We start from the raw sequence: 17,609 nt of genomic DNA on the forward strand, positions 1-17,609 counted from the left end.
AGGGGAAGTTCCTGCTATTTGAGTTTGATTAGGCTCTGCAGGCTTTAAGAGAAGTAAGCCGATTTCTCTTAGGAAACAGCGCAGATAGTAGAGTCTTTCTTCCTCCCTCCCATCCTTTTTACTATGTAAAACCATGAATCGTAATCTTGTAGAGATACTCAGGTTTTCTCTCTGACTTTGAGATAGAATAAGCTTAGAAAACACAGAGACAGACCTGAGCGCTGAACAGGTGTTCAGTGAAACTCAATCCTGCCTTGTGTGCCTGGTGATGCTGCAGACCTCTATTCATGCTTAGTGGACACTATAACTCCATCTGAAAGGCTTTAAAAGCACCAGTCTTGTCTCTTAAGACAAAGACAAAACAAAAACATCAACCCCAGGAACCCGCACAGCCACCAACAGTTAGAAACATGTCGGTGCAGAGCTGTGATTCTCTGGTAAGACAACAGCTCTGACTTAAGCCTCTTTAGCGTCAGCCGACTCCGCTGGAATGCAGACGTCTGCAGAGGGGGCCTATTATTTAAAATCTTTTCATCATGCTGAAAGAGAGGGAAATAGCTTTGACGTTGAGATGCTCATGAATAATGAATGTTGTTTCTATCAATGTATGTATAATTAATCACATCTCTGCTAACTGGACTTGTGTGGAGCCTGTAGGCCTGAGTGACATGGAGACTGGTCTGGAGTATCGTCTCCGCTTTCAGAATAAAAGACAGCCGTGTGGTCTGCAGTTTCCTCTGTAAGTGATGGTGGGGGGATGCAACAGTGTAAGGAGCTATTGCCTTTGGCCCTTTTTCCTCTCTTTATGAGAGCAGGGAGCTGATTGTTTTGGTCACAATGCAAAGCAAATAATTGTTCTATTTTGCACGGAAAGGATGCAAAATAGGATGCAAAAAGGAAAAATGAAGGGGAAATGCCAGCAGGAAGTGCTGTTGTGTTTACGTGTCTGTTTCATTGTGCTTCCAGAGAGCCTGTTATTTGGTCAGCTCAAACAATACACTTAACACATGTGGTCAAGGGCATAAGTGACCTCATAATAGCATTTAATTCAGCCAGATTGTTTGTTTTTCCATGCACTTACTCTCAAGACTGCAGAAATGTGCGAGCTAAGGAAGCTTTAAAGCCCCTTTTCTCTGCCGAATCGCTCACTTTCACAACATGATTGATTCCCAAATGGGCTGCTAGGTTTGGGGTGAATTGATGGGTGATGAAGTGAAATGATGCAGAGAATGTGGCAGGTTATTTGTCACACGTGTACCCTTCTGTCACAATTGATTGTGTATAATTTGAGTATGCAGGCGAGCCGCTTGATATTAAATGGTAACAACTCTCTGTATTCATCATGGCAGGCCCCCTTTAGCGGGCAGAAATAGAAAATGTAATCTCATCCTCAACCATGGCTGCGCCTCAGGCACTCTTTCACCCTTTTTACTGCTGATCCTCCCTGTGGGGCCCTGCCCTCTCTAAAGGAAGAGTGAAATCTATAATCTAGCAGATGGCAGAGCAGCTATGGGAAATTCTATAATGCGGAAGATGGTGGTGATGATGGTCGTTAGGGGAAGAGGGTTGGAGGTGGAGGGTTATGGCAGCAAAAGCGAGCAAAGAGCGTTTTTTTTCTTTCCCACATGGTAAATAAATTCTAAACCAACATGGAGAACGTGCCTCGGTGGTCCGAGTCTTTGTCATGGGGTGTCACACTGACTCCATTGTGAGCTGCATTTAGGTGCTGCTGGGGTACCGACCCCCGAAGCATGATGGGAGCACGCCAGCTCAGCGACTCAGGGATTGTTGGAGGAGTGCTTTTGTTGGAGAAGCAGGAAGAGAGAGAGAGTGTGTGTGCAAGAATGTGCAAGAAGCTCAGAGTGAAGCATTTCTTTTCATAGTCACAGTGGATAGGATGACAAAGACGCACACACATACACACTTACCTACGCCTCACTGCAAAGTTACATGAGGGGAATACATGCTGTTACTGCTATTTTTTTCTACCCATCACTCCTTTTTTAAATTCACCAAAACCCAACCTTGCCCCATAATGAAGTCTTTTTATTTCCTAATTGAAACTGGCTTGCCCTGTAAACCCCCTGCATCTTTTTCTCCCCATGGCTTCCTTTAGCAGTGGGGTATCAATAACAAGGCACATTGTGTGTAACATTTCCTTCCGGGACTGAGGGGAGTCCATGAGTGAGCTGCGGCAACAACAAACAAAAAGGCTGAGGCACAACCTCAGGCTGCACAAACACAGAAACCAGGCGGCAAAAATTGGTTCCGACAGCTTTAATTGATTTTGTCTCGTCTGTTGTCCTGTATGTTCAAACTGTGCATTGAAATGTGGCAGTGAGAGCATTTTGAGCATGACTGGATGTTTTTTAATCTTTTAAACTGATGACATTAAGGGGTTCATCAATTACAGACACGAAGCACATATTTGGAATCTTAAGCAGAAAGATACAAGATCTATGCTGCATAAATGTCTTCTGATTTTAGACAAATTAAGTCATGCTTAAAAGACAGTTTAGCTCAAATGTGAAGTTTGCCTTAAAACTGTTCGTTTGCATATGTTTTTCAGCAAGGTTAAATCTTGCTGTTTTTGTCTTAATTCCAGACAAATATCAGTATTCTGGAGTATTTTCTCAACTGTCTTTGAATAAACCCGTAGAATAACAAAGTCTATGAAATGGAAACAGAATGCTGATAATGTTATTGTTCGCATCCATTTCTAAAATCAAATGAAATTTTGTGCATGCTGCTGCATCAGTGAATATTTTTGCAGCTTGCTTCCTTGTAAAAATGTTATATTGTTGCATTATCAGCCTCCATAATGCATACAGAAGGGCAGCTGTGTGACATTTTTTTCTCTCTTTTTCTCTCCTATCTGTGTGACATCTGCTGAACTTGTCGGGTGTTTACTGGTGTAACAACTGGCGTCTTCACTCCCGCCTCACCACCACCACCCCACCCCACTCCTCCTCTTCTCTCTGCTGCTCCCTGTGCCCCCTCACAATGAATACACTTGCATCCAGACTACAGAACCAATTGTCACGCTGGGAGAAAGGCAAATCAAATCTTACGGCAGCAACTAGGCGAGGAGATTGCTTTTCCTCTCAGTGGCAGAGAGGCGAGGCCCGTCATCCCTGAGCTTCGGGTTTTTGTACTGGAGAGAAAGAGGCAGAAGGGTGAAAAGGGGAAAAGCTTCTGGGCTGCAGCAGCCGGACCGCAAGTCTCCCCGAGGTCAATTCTCACCCTTTACCCCTCCCATCTTCACCCTCCACTCTTTTCCCACTTCCCTTCGCACTCATCCTGACACTACCTATCCGTCACCGGGCGACACCAGGGACTACTTTCCCTCCCTGCAGTCCTCAGGATGAAACGGAACAATAATTACAGGGATAGAGTGGCCCAGGCCGTCAAACTGGGGCCGCTCAGATCACAACAACACATTGTCCAACCTGATTAAAGAGCCATTTGTGGCGTCTTCACTGTAGTTGAGCAGTCCTCATCCTCTTGCCTGAAACTTGACCTTGCAGGAAGCTATATTGACATGTCCTCCAATTTGAGATCGGTCAGAAAATGTGGGAGCAGATGTTAAATTTCTTTACAGGAAGACTGAGCTAATGCTTCCAATTCTCCCTCGGAATAGGCGCTCATGAGTGACTCATCAGTGCCCAAGGTTATGCCCTCACATGTTGGGTGTTTGTTTATTTCCACTGACAATTTGATAAATAGAGGAAATGATGTTATCTCCACTGAATCCTGTGATTAATGACTAGCAGTAGAGGAAGAAACAGAGGGAAGCAAAAGCAAGGAATGGCCGAGTACCATAGAGGATACTGCACATTTAAGAGGGCTCCATGTAAAAACCCCGAATGAGAATTGCATTATGGAAAGTACAGTTCCATTTCTGGACTGGAACAGCTTGAGAGCAGGGGCATACTGCCTTCCTCTCTAGGCCGTGCTCACACACAACCTGCCATCCAAACCAATTACAGGCTGCCGCCAGAGTGACATTCACAAGAAATTTTCTATCTTGTCTTTTAAATGAAGTTTTCCCCTTGTTACTCATGCCTTGCATTTTCATTAGTCCCTCTCTCCGGATGTGCAACCACTGTAGAAGATGAGGCAGGTTTATTTGTGGACCAAAGTGGAGCTAAGGTGAACACAGTGCATACAGAAGCATTATAGATGTGTAAATCTTTCAAAGGAAAGACATTTTTTTGGATTAAAAGCTTCTCATATACCTTTTTCAATTGTGGCATCATTTATTAATTAAATCCTTGTCATGTGTTAATCTGTAATTAATGATTCATTTGTGTTGCAGTAAGTTGCCACAGTCGTTACCTTTGATATTTAATGGAGTCAAACTGAATGAAGCACAAAGATGTCGGGGGGTAATAACAAGAGAACAAACATGGTGCGCTCCAAATGAAAGGCTAATAATAAAATGTTAATTCAATTCCTTTTATAAATTATCTTCTGTATAGTAATGTGTTAAAGTTTAATTAGGGCTAAATGGTAAAAAGGAGACGCAATGATGCTAACCTTCAGTGCAAACACATTGCATCATAATTTAGCGATTCCCAGTCAGAGGCCTGCCCTTGTGTTGTTGCTAATCATTGTACAATTTTCTCGCAGAAATAATTAGAAGTAAAGGTGGTGAGATTGTAAACAGCAGCTCATCTGCTGATGATTGAAGTAAGACCTTTGCACTTTTAGAATATAAAGCGATAAGTTCAACTCTGACGTTAATAAGTTCCTGAAAGTTTGCAAAAATTTAAAAAAATAGAGACTAGCAAATCAGGCAGACAGTAATGCTGCATGATGTGTTCACTTTGAAGACAAGTGAAAATGGCATAAATACCCCAAAAATACCCCAAAAATAAACAAACACGATCATGTCATGTTTTTTTTTTTTTTTTTTGGGTAACATTAACAAGCTCTTACATTTTTCATAAACGACAAACAGGTCATAGGAGCTATTAGCCAGAGGTGAACACCACGCGATGGCTTCTGTGATCTGGCAGCATTTTATTTATTCATGCGTTTATTTCTTTATTTCAAAAGGGATCCAAAGATGACTGGGACTATGATGTTTGACATTTCCTCTGCTGCCCCCGTCCTCCTTGCTCACACTCTGCTGCATCGGGTTTCCCTTCCGTGCAGACGCTGAAAAGTTCAAAATGGTCAACTCCATTAACATCCAATACAGATGATTTCTGCTCGCTGCTTTTTAAAAAAAAAAACGAATCAGTTCGGTCACCATGAATGACATCTGCTGCTCATCACCAGGCGTGTGTCAAACGTGTAGCTTACTTTCTAATCAGCAGTGGTGCTCCTGCATTAACCTTTCTTATCATAGGGGTGACTCTTTTTTTTTTCAACAGGGCTTTGATACCCATACTGTAGACTTCCCCTTCGGAAGTCAGCCATTGACTTGCAGCTTCTATCAGGATACAGTATCTGTGTTGTAGAATTTCAAGTGAAGCCTCTGCTTTCATTTTGTAGAAAACACCTGCATCTTATCAAACTGTGCCGAAAGGGTCGTATCCTGGCCTCTCAAAGGACTGGGGAAGTCCTTTGAGAGGCTTTGATACCCTTTGACATCTTACCCAGTGTGAGGAGATGCTTTTCAGACGCAGGAGGGGGCTACCTGCTCAGCATACACTAAATCATCTGTCCATGTGCTCTTACTCCTTAGACATTCTCTCTGCTAAATAAATGTTGGGGGGGGGGGGGGGGAGAGAAATGAATGTAGGATGCCTTTGAACTGTGTTCTCTAATGTGGGTCAGAGATCTATCGTATGCATATTCTGAGAGCCTTTTCATCTGCAATTGCGGAGTTAAGAATCCCTCGCTACACTCTTAATTTCATCTACTTTTTCTTGCAGTTATTTATTTAATATGCTCCACATTAATGTCTCCTCAAACATGGTGAAAAAAAAAAGTGAAGAGTTCAGGGAAGAATAAAGGGAAACTTTTCTTTTCCCTCTGTCTGCATGATCGTCTGTCCGCCCTAATGACTCCATTTTAAAGACGTTGGGCTGACCGGCAGCAGAGCGAGCGAGCGAGCGAGGGAGAGGGTGAAGAGGAGAAGAGAGGCTGCACGCGCTCACTGCTGCACTCCTCTTCTTCCTCCTCGGCTCTTGACTCCCAGTCAGCCTCTGAGTGCGTGTGTGTGTGTGTGTGTGTGTGTGTGTGCTTTGAAAGAGAATAGGATTCAGCCCTTTGAAAGCCCGGGCTGCTCACCTGGGCCTTTGTGTAAAATAACATTTCTACTGAAAGCCAATTACAAGCTAACATTATTTTGGTTGCTTCCATTATTAAAAGTATCTCTCTCTCTCTCTCTGTTTGCCCCCCCCATCATCCCTCAACCACAACCCCCACCCCACCCCACCCGCTCACCTCCCCAACCCCTACCCTCTCTTACAGACGGAGAATTACTCCATTGACTCCAGTTACGTGAACAGCAGAGCCCACCTCATTAAAAGGTATGTGTTGATTAGGAACTCTTACCAGCACCTCGTTACCATTGTTATCTGTAATTGTTTTATCTAATGAGCGCGCAGCTACCGGTGCAGCATTTGTTCCTGCATGTTTTTCCATTCAGTGTAATTGCAATGGGAGGATAAGATTTTTGGGGATGATTTGAATTCCTCCATAATGTGTTTAGTAGGCACTTGTTGAAATGAGGCACAAACTCATATTCTCAGATTATTAGACTGCGCAGAGAAGCAGAATGTATGAGCAAGTAATGATTTGCTCATTTTGCAGATAACCTCGTTAATTTTCTATAACCTGGTTCATTAGTGGATTTGTGGCGTGATCAGGTTAAAACAACTACTCAATGATTAAACAATGTTCAAGGGATCTAGAGAGAACGATTTTCCAACAGAGCAGTTTCAAGCACCCCAATGACGATTAAAAAATGAAGATTCCATTGTTCTTTGTATATCAGTCCACCTGCACAGGGATATCAGATAGTGCTGTGGGAATGCAAGGTTGCATGGGGGTCAATATAGGGGGTCATATAATAATTGCCTCCAGCCATTGAGGTTTTCTTCACGAGGCCCATTTGGAAAAAAACTACAATCGCTCCCTTTTCACCTGCAGCCATGGATCATTCCAGCCTTCTTCTTTTGTTTGAGGCTATCCCAGCCCTTTTGAAAACCCATTATGGCAATTTCCCCCCAAAAGATTCCCCTGCATTAATGTAAACAAAGAGCATTCAAGTGTGGGGCCTTCTGCAGCACACTACAAAGAAATCCCCTCAGGAGCCAGGGAGCCTATGGTCTGGGACAGGTGCAATTACAGTGATAACATCAGAGAGCCAGCATTACCTGCAGTCCTCTCTCCCAGGCTGCAGAATGTGAGGCTTTGGCTGGAGAATGCAGCTACCTTGTACTGTCCTTCACTTCCTCCACCTTTCCTTTTTTTTGTTTGCACAGATTTGTTTACTCACATTTCCTCCTTTTCTCTCCCTCTAACCTCCTTTCTCCCCATACGACCTCATTCATACTTTATCCCCTTCCTGCAGGAACACATGTTCATATATCCACCCCTATTTAGTGTTGTTTGTAAAGCAGAATTTGTTCCAGTGGGATGGGAATCAAATGAAGGGAAATCACGCTGTTAGTGTGCAGCTGTTGATTGTAACCCCCCCAACCCTCCCCATCCCCATCCTCTTTATTGACTGTGAGCCCCAAACAAGACAGATGCTCAGTTTGTATGCTTCCAGCGTTACCTACATCCATCTTCCTTCCAGGAATTCCTGATTACTGCAGTATTTGTTTGATTGTAGTGAGTGAGTGCCTCGTGTTTGTTCAATGCGATGTCCTTGAAGTCAGTGCATCCATCCACAAATGTCCCCCGTCTGAGACAGCCCATAGCGGCCAAGCTATCTGTGAAGTTAAAAATGTGTACTTACAAAAAAAACGCTCTCTTAAACGTCCTCCTTATTTCATCATTACTGCAGGTGTAGAAGCTTGAGCAAGGCTTTGTTCTTTGTAGAAGTGTAGCATTTTATTGAGACTTGAAACATCAAGAAAACAAACTTTTCGCCTCTGTCGAATTCATTGATAAGGAACATGCAACAGGGCAAAGAATTCATAGGAGTGACAGAAGAGAGAAATGGACGGACAGCCAAAACAAAATGAAAGGAGTGCATGTGAGAAAAGGTGAAAAAGGTGACGTGACAGTTAATCAACATTTCCCGCTCCCCCCTTCTGGCCCCCATGTAGCACATCGACATTCAAGGACCTGGAGGGGAACAGTCTGAAGGACAGCGGACACGAGGAGAGCGACCAGACCGACAGCGAACACGACGTCCAGAGAGGACACTATGTTGACACGGCTGTCAATGACGTGCTGAACATGACCGTGCCCCCTAATGTTTGCCAGCTGCCTGACCAAGGTAAGAAAATCTGTGTGTGTTCACTGTTTGTGCTCAGTGAAGTCCTCCTTCATTTTGAGTGTGTTTTGCCATTTTCAAGATAAGACCAACATGAGTTTGTGAGAGTCTGTGTTTATGCCACCGGAGCATCTTTTAAGGTGCATTACTGCTTTCAGATGTGCAAGTATGAATAACAGCACAGTGTTTTTTTGTCTTTGAAGTCCCGCCAGAGCCGCTAATGTGCAGGATCTCTGACAGCTAAGACTCCCCTTTGATACTGGCTTAGGCAACATTATTGACTGATAGTAGCCATGTCTACTCTTGAAGTGCGCCCGACTTCAGATGTGCCTGAATGGCAGCAATTAGGCTCAGAAAGGTAGAAGGTGGAAATCTACATATCTCCACGTGCCCTCATCCATTATTCAGCGGGATCATTTAGTGGGGAATTAATGTTGATGTTTCATTTCTGACTCACCGTTTAAAAAGACATCCACTTGGTTGGCAGAAGTCGGCGTAAGGGGTCGTGTTCGTTCTTAACTGCTGCCAGTCAGAGCGAAGGGAGAGAGTGGGTCAGTATGAGAGAGAGAGAGAGAGAGAGAGAGAGAGAGAGAGAGAGGGGAGGAAGTAGGATAAAGCTGTCTGATAAAGCAAGCCGGGATGTTACTATATGCACCTGAGGTTATTTACCCAGCTCAAAGGAAGCGCCACATGCACAGGTGCGAGAGCTTCAGCAGAGCAGAGGCAGACTGTGTGGAAATTGCAGACATTCCAAGGATGACTCACATTAGCAATTTTATTTGGAGTGTGGAGAAAAAACACTGGACATTTTATTTCAACAAGCAGACTCTGGAGGACAGCACTTATAGATATCACTCATACTTTCTCAGGTTAACGTTTTGGGTGCTCTCTTTTGGAACTAAATTTAGTTCTTCTTCTTTCAAAACTTGGGCTCTTTTTTTTTTTCCCTAACACTGCCCCAGTAATTCTGTCGACTTTCTCCCTACTCGTCTATTTTCCTACTTGGCTTTTACAGGAGAGAAATTTTAATGAGCAAAAGATAAAGAAAAGGAATCTCACATTATAAAAAAAAAAAAAAAACGCGGAAAGAAAAGGAATGGAGATTATGGGATTCTTTCTTTTTTCTTCTTCAAATAATTCTATCTATTTTTATCAGCAGACTGTGAAGTGTGTGGGCGTGGCTGAAGAAACAGGGACAGACATGTGTAGGCTCTGGGTTGGCAGATTTAACTAACCAGATGCTTCACGTGGAGCAATCTGGCCGCTGATGTTGTTTGACTGGGAGATAATAACATTAGGCAACCTGCACTTTATGTTAATCCAGGATGGAGTCACACGATATGGCTTCATGGCCGCTCGCCCGCGTACTCTAATGAATTAGCTGAGACGTTTATGGGGGGTCAGGAAGTATGGCGACCGTTAGAATCAACTGTGTGTTCTCTCGCCGGCAACAGACGGTAATGAACAATGAAAAGTGAATTTGCTGACTGTTGGTTGCCAGCTGAAATTACCTCACATGCGGTGGAAAAATCATGCGCCTTTTGAAATAAATAAAAAAATCCACACTGACAGGTCTTCCAGTCATCTCGGCGTCTCATCGTTGGAGACAATTAGAGATGATGTACACGAAGAATATTACAAGTGGGGAGAGAGTGCTCTGGGGCCGAGCTTTTTTCATTAACACCGCCAATGATTGTATCTGTTTCAGCAAAATGGACGATCGCCTTCTGAATGTGTAATGCAGCAACTCGGCGCCGGTAAACAGAAACAAGAGGCTATTTCACAGTGTTGTCCACTCTTTTGACCAGAACGAATAGATGATAACAAAAGGGTCTGTTTGGAATGACAATTAGGTGGTTTGTTATTGGCTTTCCTTTGTATTGGACTCATTTTTGGCCTGAGGTTTTTCCTCTGTATAAACCTGACAAAATGGCTGCTTTGGAATATTTCCTCCTTTTGTTTGGAGGAAGTCAGTCAGCAGCAGTGGTCACCACCAGAATGTAATGAGAAGCTGTTCATAATTATTAAATGAATTGTCCAAAGTGACTGAGACATGCAGAAATGTAACGACATAGCAAATGAAATCGTCCCTCTATTACCATCTCGGCGGGCTAATTACATGGTTAAAGGGCTGACAGAGATGGGCAGATTCAGCATGACGCACACTTGAATCTGTCTCTACTCTCGTATATGAGGACTGTACATCATCTTTTTTTTTTTTTTAACTCTAGCTCCTCTTTTCCCCGCCTGGTTTCCCTCTGAGCCTTGAGTACAAAGGCAGAAATAGAACAGTGGAGGTTTGGATTATCCGAGGAGGGTGGTTGTTACAGTCGTGTGACAGCGTCGGTTTCACTTTGAGCTCATCTGTCTTAATTGACAAGAAGTGGACACTGTCTTCTGGCTCTATTCGGCGGATAGAGGGAATTGTCAGAAAACAAATAGGCATGTTCGCTAAACACCCCGCTGCTAAGATGTCTTCTGGGAGTCACTGTGTAGTACAGTGCGCCTCTCCTGCCAGCAAAAGCAGAAAACAAGTGGAGAGACTGCAATTGCCAAAGGACAACAAACACACACACACACCCACACACACACACACACACACACAAGGCAAGGGTAGAAGAGCCTTGTTTTTTTATGTGTGTGTGTTTTTATTGTTCTGTTTTCTTGAGCTGATAAGTGCTTAGAACAAAGGAAGGCTGGAAGAGAGGGGGAAAGGAGGAAGGTTTAAGCTCTCGGGCTTTTACAGTGCAAATGTTTACCATTCCCAGTGTTGTGTAAAGGTGTCGTTTACCCAGGAGACAAGCCGTTACCTTTACAAAAAGATCCTGTGTCCTTGTCATTTGGTGGTCTTTTAACTGGGAACCTCTTTGTGTGAAACCACACAGAGGGTATTTTCTCCTTTCCGTTTGAATCAAGGTTCTGGTTATTAAGCTCAGTCCACTATAATATATTCTTCTTCAGTGGTTTCAATAATGTGATTCATAATTCAGACTACAGTGCACCTTCAAGGTAACTTTCACAGAAGTGCTCGTGAAGATATTTTTTCCGACTTAAAACTGTCTCGTCTTGGTTGAAATACCTGCCAAGATTCTAAAGAGGCGTGTGTGTACTCTTTTTTTTTTTTTTTGTAAAAAGAAAACTATCCTGAAATCTCCTCCACCCAGTGGATTAGATTTAGAGAAGTATCTGAAGAGCAAATTACATTAAATCTCTTCACATCTATAAAGACAGGGCTATCTTAAACATGTAATAGCTCCCTCATATCTGCCAATAGAATAAAAATGGATGATATGGCTGTAAGAAAAAACTGAGAGGAAGAAGAGCTATATAAAATGAATTCTTCTTTATCTTTATAGGCATGTCTGTGAAGTTAAAGGGGGGGGGGTTTGGTTAAAATGTGCGCGACATGCTGGCTTTGGCTTTGCAGAACCATTAGTGTCAAGGGAGAAGCCAGAGAACAGACTCCGAGGAGGCTGGTGACAAAGAGAGCTAAATCTATTTATTATTTATTTATTTTTTACTTCCTTTGATTGTCATAACTCACACTTTAATTCCATCCCGGATATGGATGAGCCACGGTTTATAAGGATTAAGATTCATGTATTGTTAAATCGCTCGAGTCATCTCCTCAGAAAGGGAGAGAGCGTGATGTCGTATAACAGCGTCTGATTTGTGGGTTTGGAGGTTTGTGCTCTTGGTTTTTAAGGATTATTACCAGGTCAATATGTAAGTGTTAAAAACTAAAAGCCTTTTCCTTTTGGTTTATTAGACTCACAGGGACCCAAAGACCGCTCAATTAGCCAGAGCAGGGAACAGGCCTCTTTTATTTCTGACACATTCCTTGGCCTCCACCTCTGGAGAATATCTCTCATCTATCTGCTCACTCCCTGTGGGTGTGTGCCTGAAGCTGCAGCCCAGGAATGGAAGCCCCCCTATGCGGGCTGCAGACTTCACCAAATTCCCTTCTTCCATCAGCAGATCCGTAGGGTCTCACTGTTCCTAATTGATTTCCTCCTTCCCCTCCCCTCCCCTACCTTTTCTCTCTCTTTCTCTTCCCTCTTCTTCCATACGTCACCTTCCTCTGCTCCCATGCACCAAAACATTCCCTAACTTTACGCCAGTTGAGCACTTCCCCCACCCCTCCCACTATTGAATTAAATAAAGAGTAAGAGCAACCTCACATTTTTTCTGCTGCAAACTTGCCCTAAATTCACGGGGAACATTTCTAGTTTGCAGTCCTCTGATCTACTAACGAAAATGCTGACAGGTGTCAGAATGAGGAAGGCAACAGGAACAGGGCCGCGCTGCTGACAACACGAGGCTGCGTGTGAGGGAGGGAGGCAGAGATGGAGAGATGAGCTGAGAGTCTAGTAAGCAGTCTTAGTGAGGGGAAATAAAAAAACAGAGGAAACAATTTCTGTGACAGGTACAATTTTTTTTTTTCCCCCCCTCCCCATTTTCTCTTTCTGTGTGAGCGTGCCACAGGATTTGACTGATTCTCAGACAACATTTGATTGAATTAAACACCAAAAACTCTTTCTTGTGATCCCACGCTGGCAACAACATGTGTTGGGTTATGATGTCTTATGATTAGATTAACACAAAACTCCATACTGGGACCATCCATTTTGATTTGGATTTGTCTAATCTAATGTGTAACCTCGGGTAGAGGTAAAATGGCTGACAGTGACAAAGAGCTTGGTGCAATGCGAGCAACAAGGAAGATAGAGTGCACACACACAGACACTGCCAGCTCAAACACACAAGAGGAAGCTTGCAAGCAGGTGTGGTGGAGTCTGTAATGAACAACCAAGATGCAGATTTTGCCTCTGAGATGTAGAAGACTTGAGGATGTAAAAAAAAAAAAAGGGCATAAAAACGTTGTTTCAAGCTGTGTCCATCTGTGCTCGGCTCTTTTATCGTTGCTGAATGAAACTGAGCGACGCAGTGAGATCTCTGGCTCTGTCTTATTGAAATGACACTTAATGTAATAAAACAAAGCTGCCAGATATTGATTTCCCACCTGGAATAATGGCTGGAATATTGCTTAAAAAGAAAATGTTTTCTAGCACTCTTTTCTTTTTACATATATTACTGTAGGAAGAAAGCCTGCACAAACTCCACTGCTTTAATATCTGTTCTAAATTTAAAGAATCTGGCTGTGGCCTCTCGGTGCTGTTTGTTTGCAGTTCTCAAGCAAGTAAACCAACAGATTCTTTAAAAAAATCATCCCACGCCCATCCCTTTAGTTCTTTAGTTAATCCCAGGAGGGAATAAGTTAGGAGATGTGAAGAAAGACTTAAACAAACTTGACATGTTTTGATTCTCCGTTAAGTTTTTACAAGCATCGCCTCTAGCTGCTCTTCCTCAGCCGGCACAGACACAAACAAAACTGCATCCAAAGTGTTTCTTTCTTCTCCAGCCCAGACTGAGAACATATAGTAATGTTATGATACTATAATGGCATCCCCTGAATCCTCATTCTGCCAAAGCTCTCCTGAATATACCCAGTGTATTTAATCAGCTCAAGAGGGGACTGCTTATCTCTCTGCACTTGTCATGGATAGCGTATTGAACATATCACAGAGAGAAATGGGAATAGTTCATTATTTTCTCGGGCTCACAATGAGCCTGATGTATCTCATGCAGGCCCTCCACTGACAGCTCATTTTCTAGACAATCCTGGCATTCAGTTCACAACGCGACAGGGCAAGAGAGAGAGACAGGAAGACAGTGAGACGAAACGTAGAGACAGAGAGAAAATAAGGCTCTGGATCTCCATTGCTTATTCATGGCGCTGTGGCATGCTAGGTGTGTTAATAATCTCCACAGAAACCAAGTGAATCACAGTTGTTTGTTGAACACCTAGCCAAGCTGGGCCTCAATCGACAGCAGATGGGAAAACAGGGGGATCAGGATGATCCCAGACAGAGGGAAGGAGATTAAGAACAGGTAATGTGCTGGAGTTGATGGGGCCGAGTGTGTATTAAAGCAAGAGGAGCGTACCTGAATTTTAAATCTGCCTGAGAGTGTGTACACAGTATGTGGAGTGTGTGTGGCTGTGGGTTAATCAGAAAAGCATGGGGGAAGGAAAGAGAAGGAAAACGATAAAGAGGTTGCACAAGAGAGAGAGGAACTGTTGGTCGGAGGGAAATAGTGTGAAATTCAAGCATCAGAGCTGCAGCATTGTCTCCGGTCTACTCGCCTTTTGTGACTCCGATTGATTCTAGTCCGAGGAGAAGAGGCACTGGCTGTTGTTTCCTAACCGCACCATTGTGTTTTTAATTCTTTGAGGTCAAAGTGTCGGCACAACCCTGTCTCCCCTGAAATACAAAGCAAACAGTATTAAGACTGCAGTTTAAAACACAGGCTGCAGCCTTATTTCTACCTTTAAAGAACACCTAATGGATACAGGTTACTTTGGATCATAACTTTCTAATTGTAATATTAGCCAGTTTGACTCATGATATTTTTTTAATTGCCACTCTATAGAAGTCCCTGTCTCTACATCCCTGCTCATAAACATATCTCGTGCTATGAGACGGTTTATACATCCTCATAATTATTATTATTACTGTATCTTTTAAGAGGCCAGGCTGTTCATGTATAATAGAGAGAATCGTATCTTTGCGCAATGAGAGGTTAACAAAGCCTGCTCTGCCATGTTTTTCTTTACTGTCCTTTCCACACACACATAGTGTAAGGAAAGAGGCTGTACAACGCACATATATCCTGACAATGAAATTTACAATGAACAACGCTTTTATAAAGGTTTTCATTCAATTCACTCAATGTGTTGTTGCGTCAAAGCTGCGGTAGAAATAAAGGACTCTTAATGCTAAAGCGCTGTTGGTTTATCTGTTTCCTTCCAACACTCAATATTGATTTCTTTTGCCAATCACGATTGTTCCTTTACTTCAACCAAAGTTCATATTGTATCCCTGACTCTTAGAGACCATGTTTCCGTCCCTGTAAATGGTAAGGTGTTTTTGATGGCACTGGCTATTGATGTTTTCTGGCAATATGGTTTGATCAAATAATGGCATGAACAATCCAGGTAGTTTTTGCATTCCATTTGACTTTCTGAAGTTACACTGTAGTGCATAACAGGACTGTCCTGTACTGAAAATGACAATTTGATGATGCCAACATTTTATCTTTGTGCACTTCACTCCCAACGATGGTCTGGACAGCCGAATCCTTGGGGTTCTGGAGTGCCGCAAGGGTGCTTGACTACTGAAGCTACTCTAGTGGCTGCTGGTCAGATAAGAGAAACGTAAATATGATCCTTCTGTGGGAATGTGTCCCAGGCTGGTTAGCCATTGTTGTTTGTAAGGAATGCAATTTGTGTCCCTAAATCCGCAAACTGAATCTCTCTGCCCGAGACCTAATCCTGATCCTCCAGAGACAACAAAGTTCCTCTCAAGACTTCTTACTCCACCTTTAAGAATAGCTCGTCTTACCTCAACCATGCTGCTGAAATGCTACGACTATGGACTGCTAGCATGTGGAGTAAACACCCCGATGAAGACATACTATACACATAGACTAACTCAAAGGAGCCTCAGTGTGTGGCTTGGAAGTGGGCACCGAGTGACTGCCAAAGCTAGGCTTGTATTACAGGGATCCCAGGATATCAGACACCAGGCGGCCTGTGCTCCCTCCAGGCAGGGCCGAGTCTGGCAGCTGGCCTGGAGCCCAGATAGCTATAATCAGCTCCATTACCTGTAGCACTGACTCCCATTTATGAGCCCCCATAGTGGAGCCATGGCTGTACTGCGGGGCTTACGGATGCTGAGTTTTAAAGCACATATAGCATGCAGTCGCACACGCTAATGCTACACCTGCATACATTGCACACTCAGGGGTGCCTTTCTGACATGCAACATAAACGTGTAGTGAATGGGGAGAGATTTTCCAGGCATTATGTGTCTTGGCATGAGGCATTTGTTTTATCTTCTCCCTCGGTGAAAGCAAAAGATTAAGAATATACTCCGCTCTGTTTAAGGGGAAAATCAGCTGTCTTCTGACAAGTACATTGTAGCCTGCAGTTTTCTGTCCGGAATACAAAGAGACATTTATCACTGCAGCTGGGGTGAGGGAGGAAGCTAGAGAGAAAATGAGAAGGAGAGAGGGAGAGAGAGGGGGTCTCCTGTGCTGCAGCAACGTGCATTTCTTTTATTTCTTTTTTTTAACCCCTATTACTTCCCTTTCTGTGTGCAAAAACACCCCATCCTTTTGAATGCATCTGAGAATCCATTTTTCTTTCATTTCCATGCCTTTGTCATCGCTGCCTGTGATTTTTATCTTGGCTTTCATCACCTTGTTTCTCCTGACAACATTATCACTAGGATGGAATATGTAGCAGGAATATGTAAAGTTATATTGCCCTCCTCAGTTGCACCAACATAAGGTTACTACCTCAGGCATTGTGAGATAATATTTCCATATTCTGCTCCCTTCATGTTTATTCAGTGAGAATAATTTATTTTATAGCATTTTTACAGTTGTGAAATACTGAATTTCTCGCACACACAGTCTGAGTAAATTCTGTAAAACATAGCATGACAGGATGCACTCTATGGATTCGTACTCTGCAGAGGTTAAAGGGAAGTCATCCAAATCACCCAAATCATTACTATCTTTCATTCACAAATTAGTGTCAGTGTTCCCCCGCTGCCCTCTGTATGACCTTGCGAGGATGAGCTCACTGTGTTGTAATTTAACAATTTTGAGAAGGTCTAAAAAGTGGGAGGCAAGTTATGGCTGCTAGTGACCCAGATTATAAACTATTGATCAATTAGTGAAGACACAGTCGAAAGACAGGATGGATGTGTGTGTGTTCATCAATGTGCGTTGGTGTGTGCTGAGGCCGCGGAGCCTCCCCCAACCTTCTCCGGACTTGTCGGTCTCTGAAAGATCCTGTTTGGATTTTGTCTTTCAACGCGTCTTAATATTCAAGAGTCTTTGAAACCTCTGTGCTCTGTCTATTGTGGTAGAACTGGGCCTGCAGAAAATCAGCAGAAAGAGGAAACCCTCCGACCCTTGGGACGAGAGCAAATAAAAGAGACTTTCAGAAACTGTTGAGTTGCTAAGTCACCCAGTTTATTACATGCAGCATGGAGAGAAGTTCAGCTATGCGTACAGGATACACAAAGTAAGTTCTCTGCCCGCTCTTGGGGCATACAATCTTTATATACTTGAG

General features: G+C 43.2%; 1 protein-coding gene across 8 annotated transcripts in view; it reads left to right on the forward strand.

The window, feature by feature from the left end:
• pcdh19 (protocadherin 19) overlaps positions 1-17,609 on the forward strand; it is a 55,704-nt gene that overhangs the window by 23,560 nt on the left and 14,535 nt on the right. For 4 of the 8 annotated variants that reach the window (XM_065958558.1, XM_065958556.1, XM_065958552.1 and 1 more), the window contains exons 3-4: positions 6,427-6,485; positions 8,235-8,407. In XM_065958558.1, the coding sequence (XP_065814630.1) occupies positions 6,427-6,485; positions 8,235-8,407 (232 nt within the window). Of the gene's footprint in view, positions 1-6,426; positions 6,486-8,221; positions 8,408-17,609 lie in introns of all 8 variants that reach the window. The other 4 variants (XM_065958555.1, XM_065958553.1, XM_065958557.1 and 1 more) reach the window with 1 other exon arrangement.

This window comes from Labrus bergylta, chromosome 9, assembly GCF_963930695.1.
Source record: "Labrus bergylta chromosome 9, fLabBer1.1, whole genome shotgun sequence".
Classification (NCBI taxonomy): domain Eukaryota; kingdom Metazoa; phylum Chordata; class Actinopteri; order Labriformes; family Labridae; genus Labrus; species Labrus bergylta.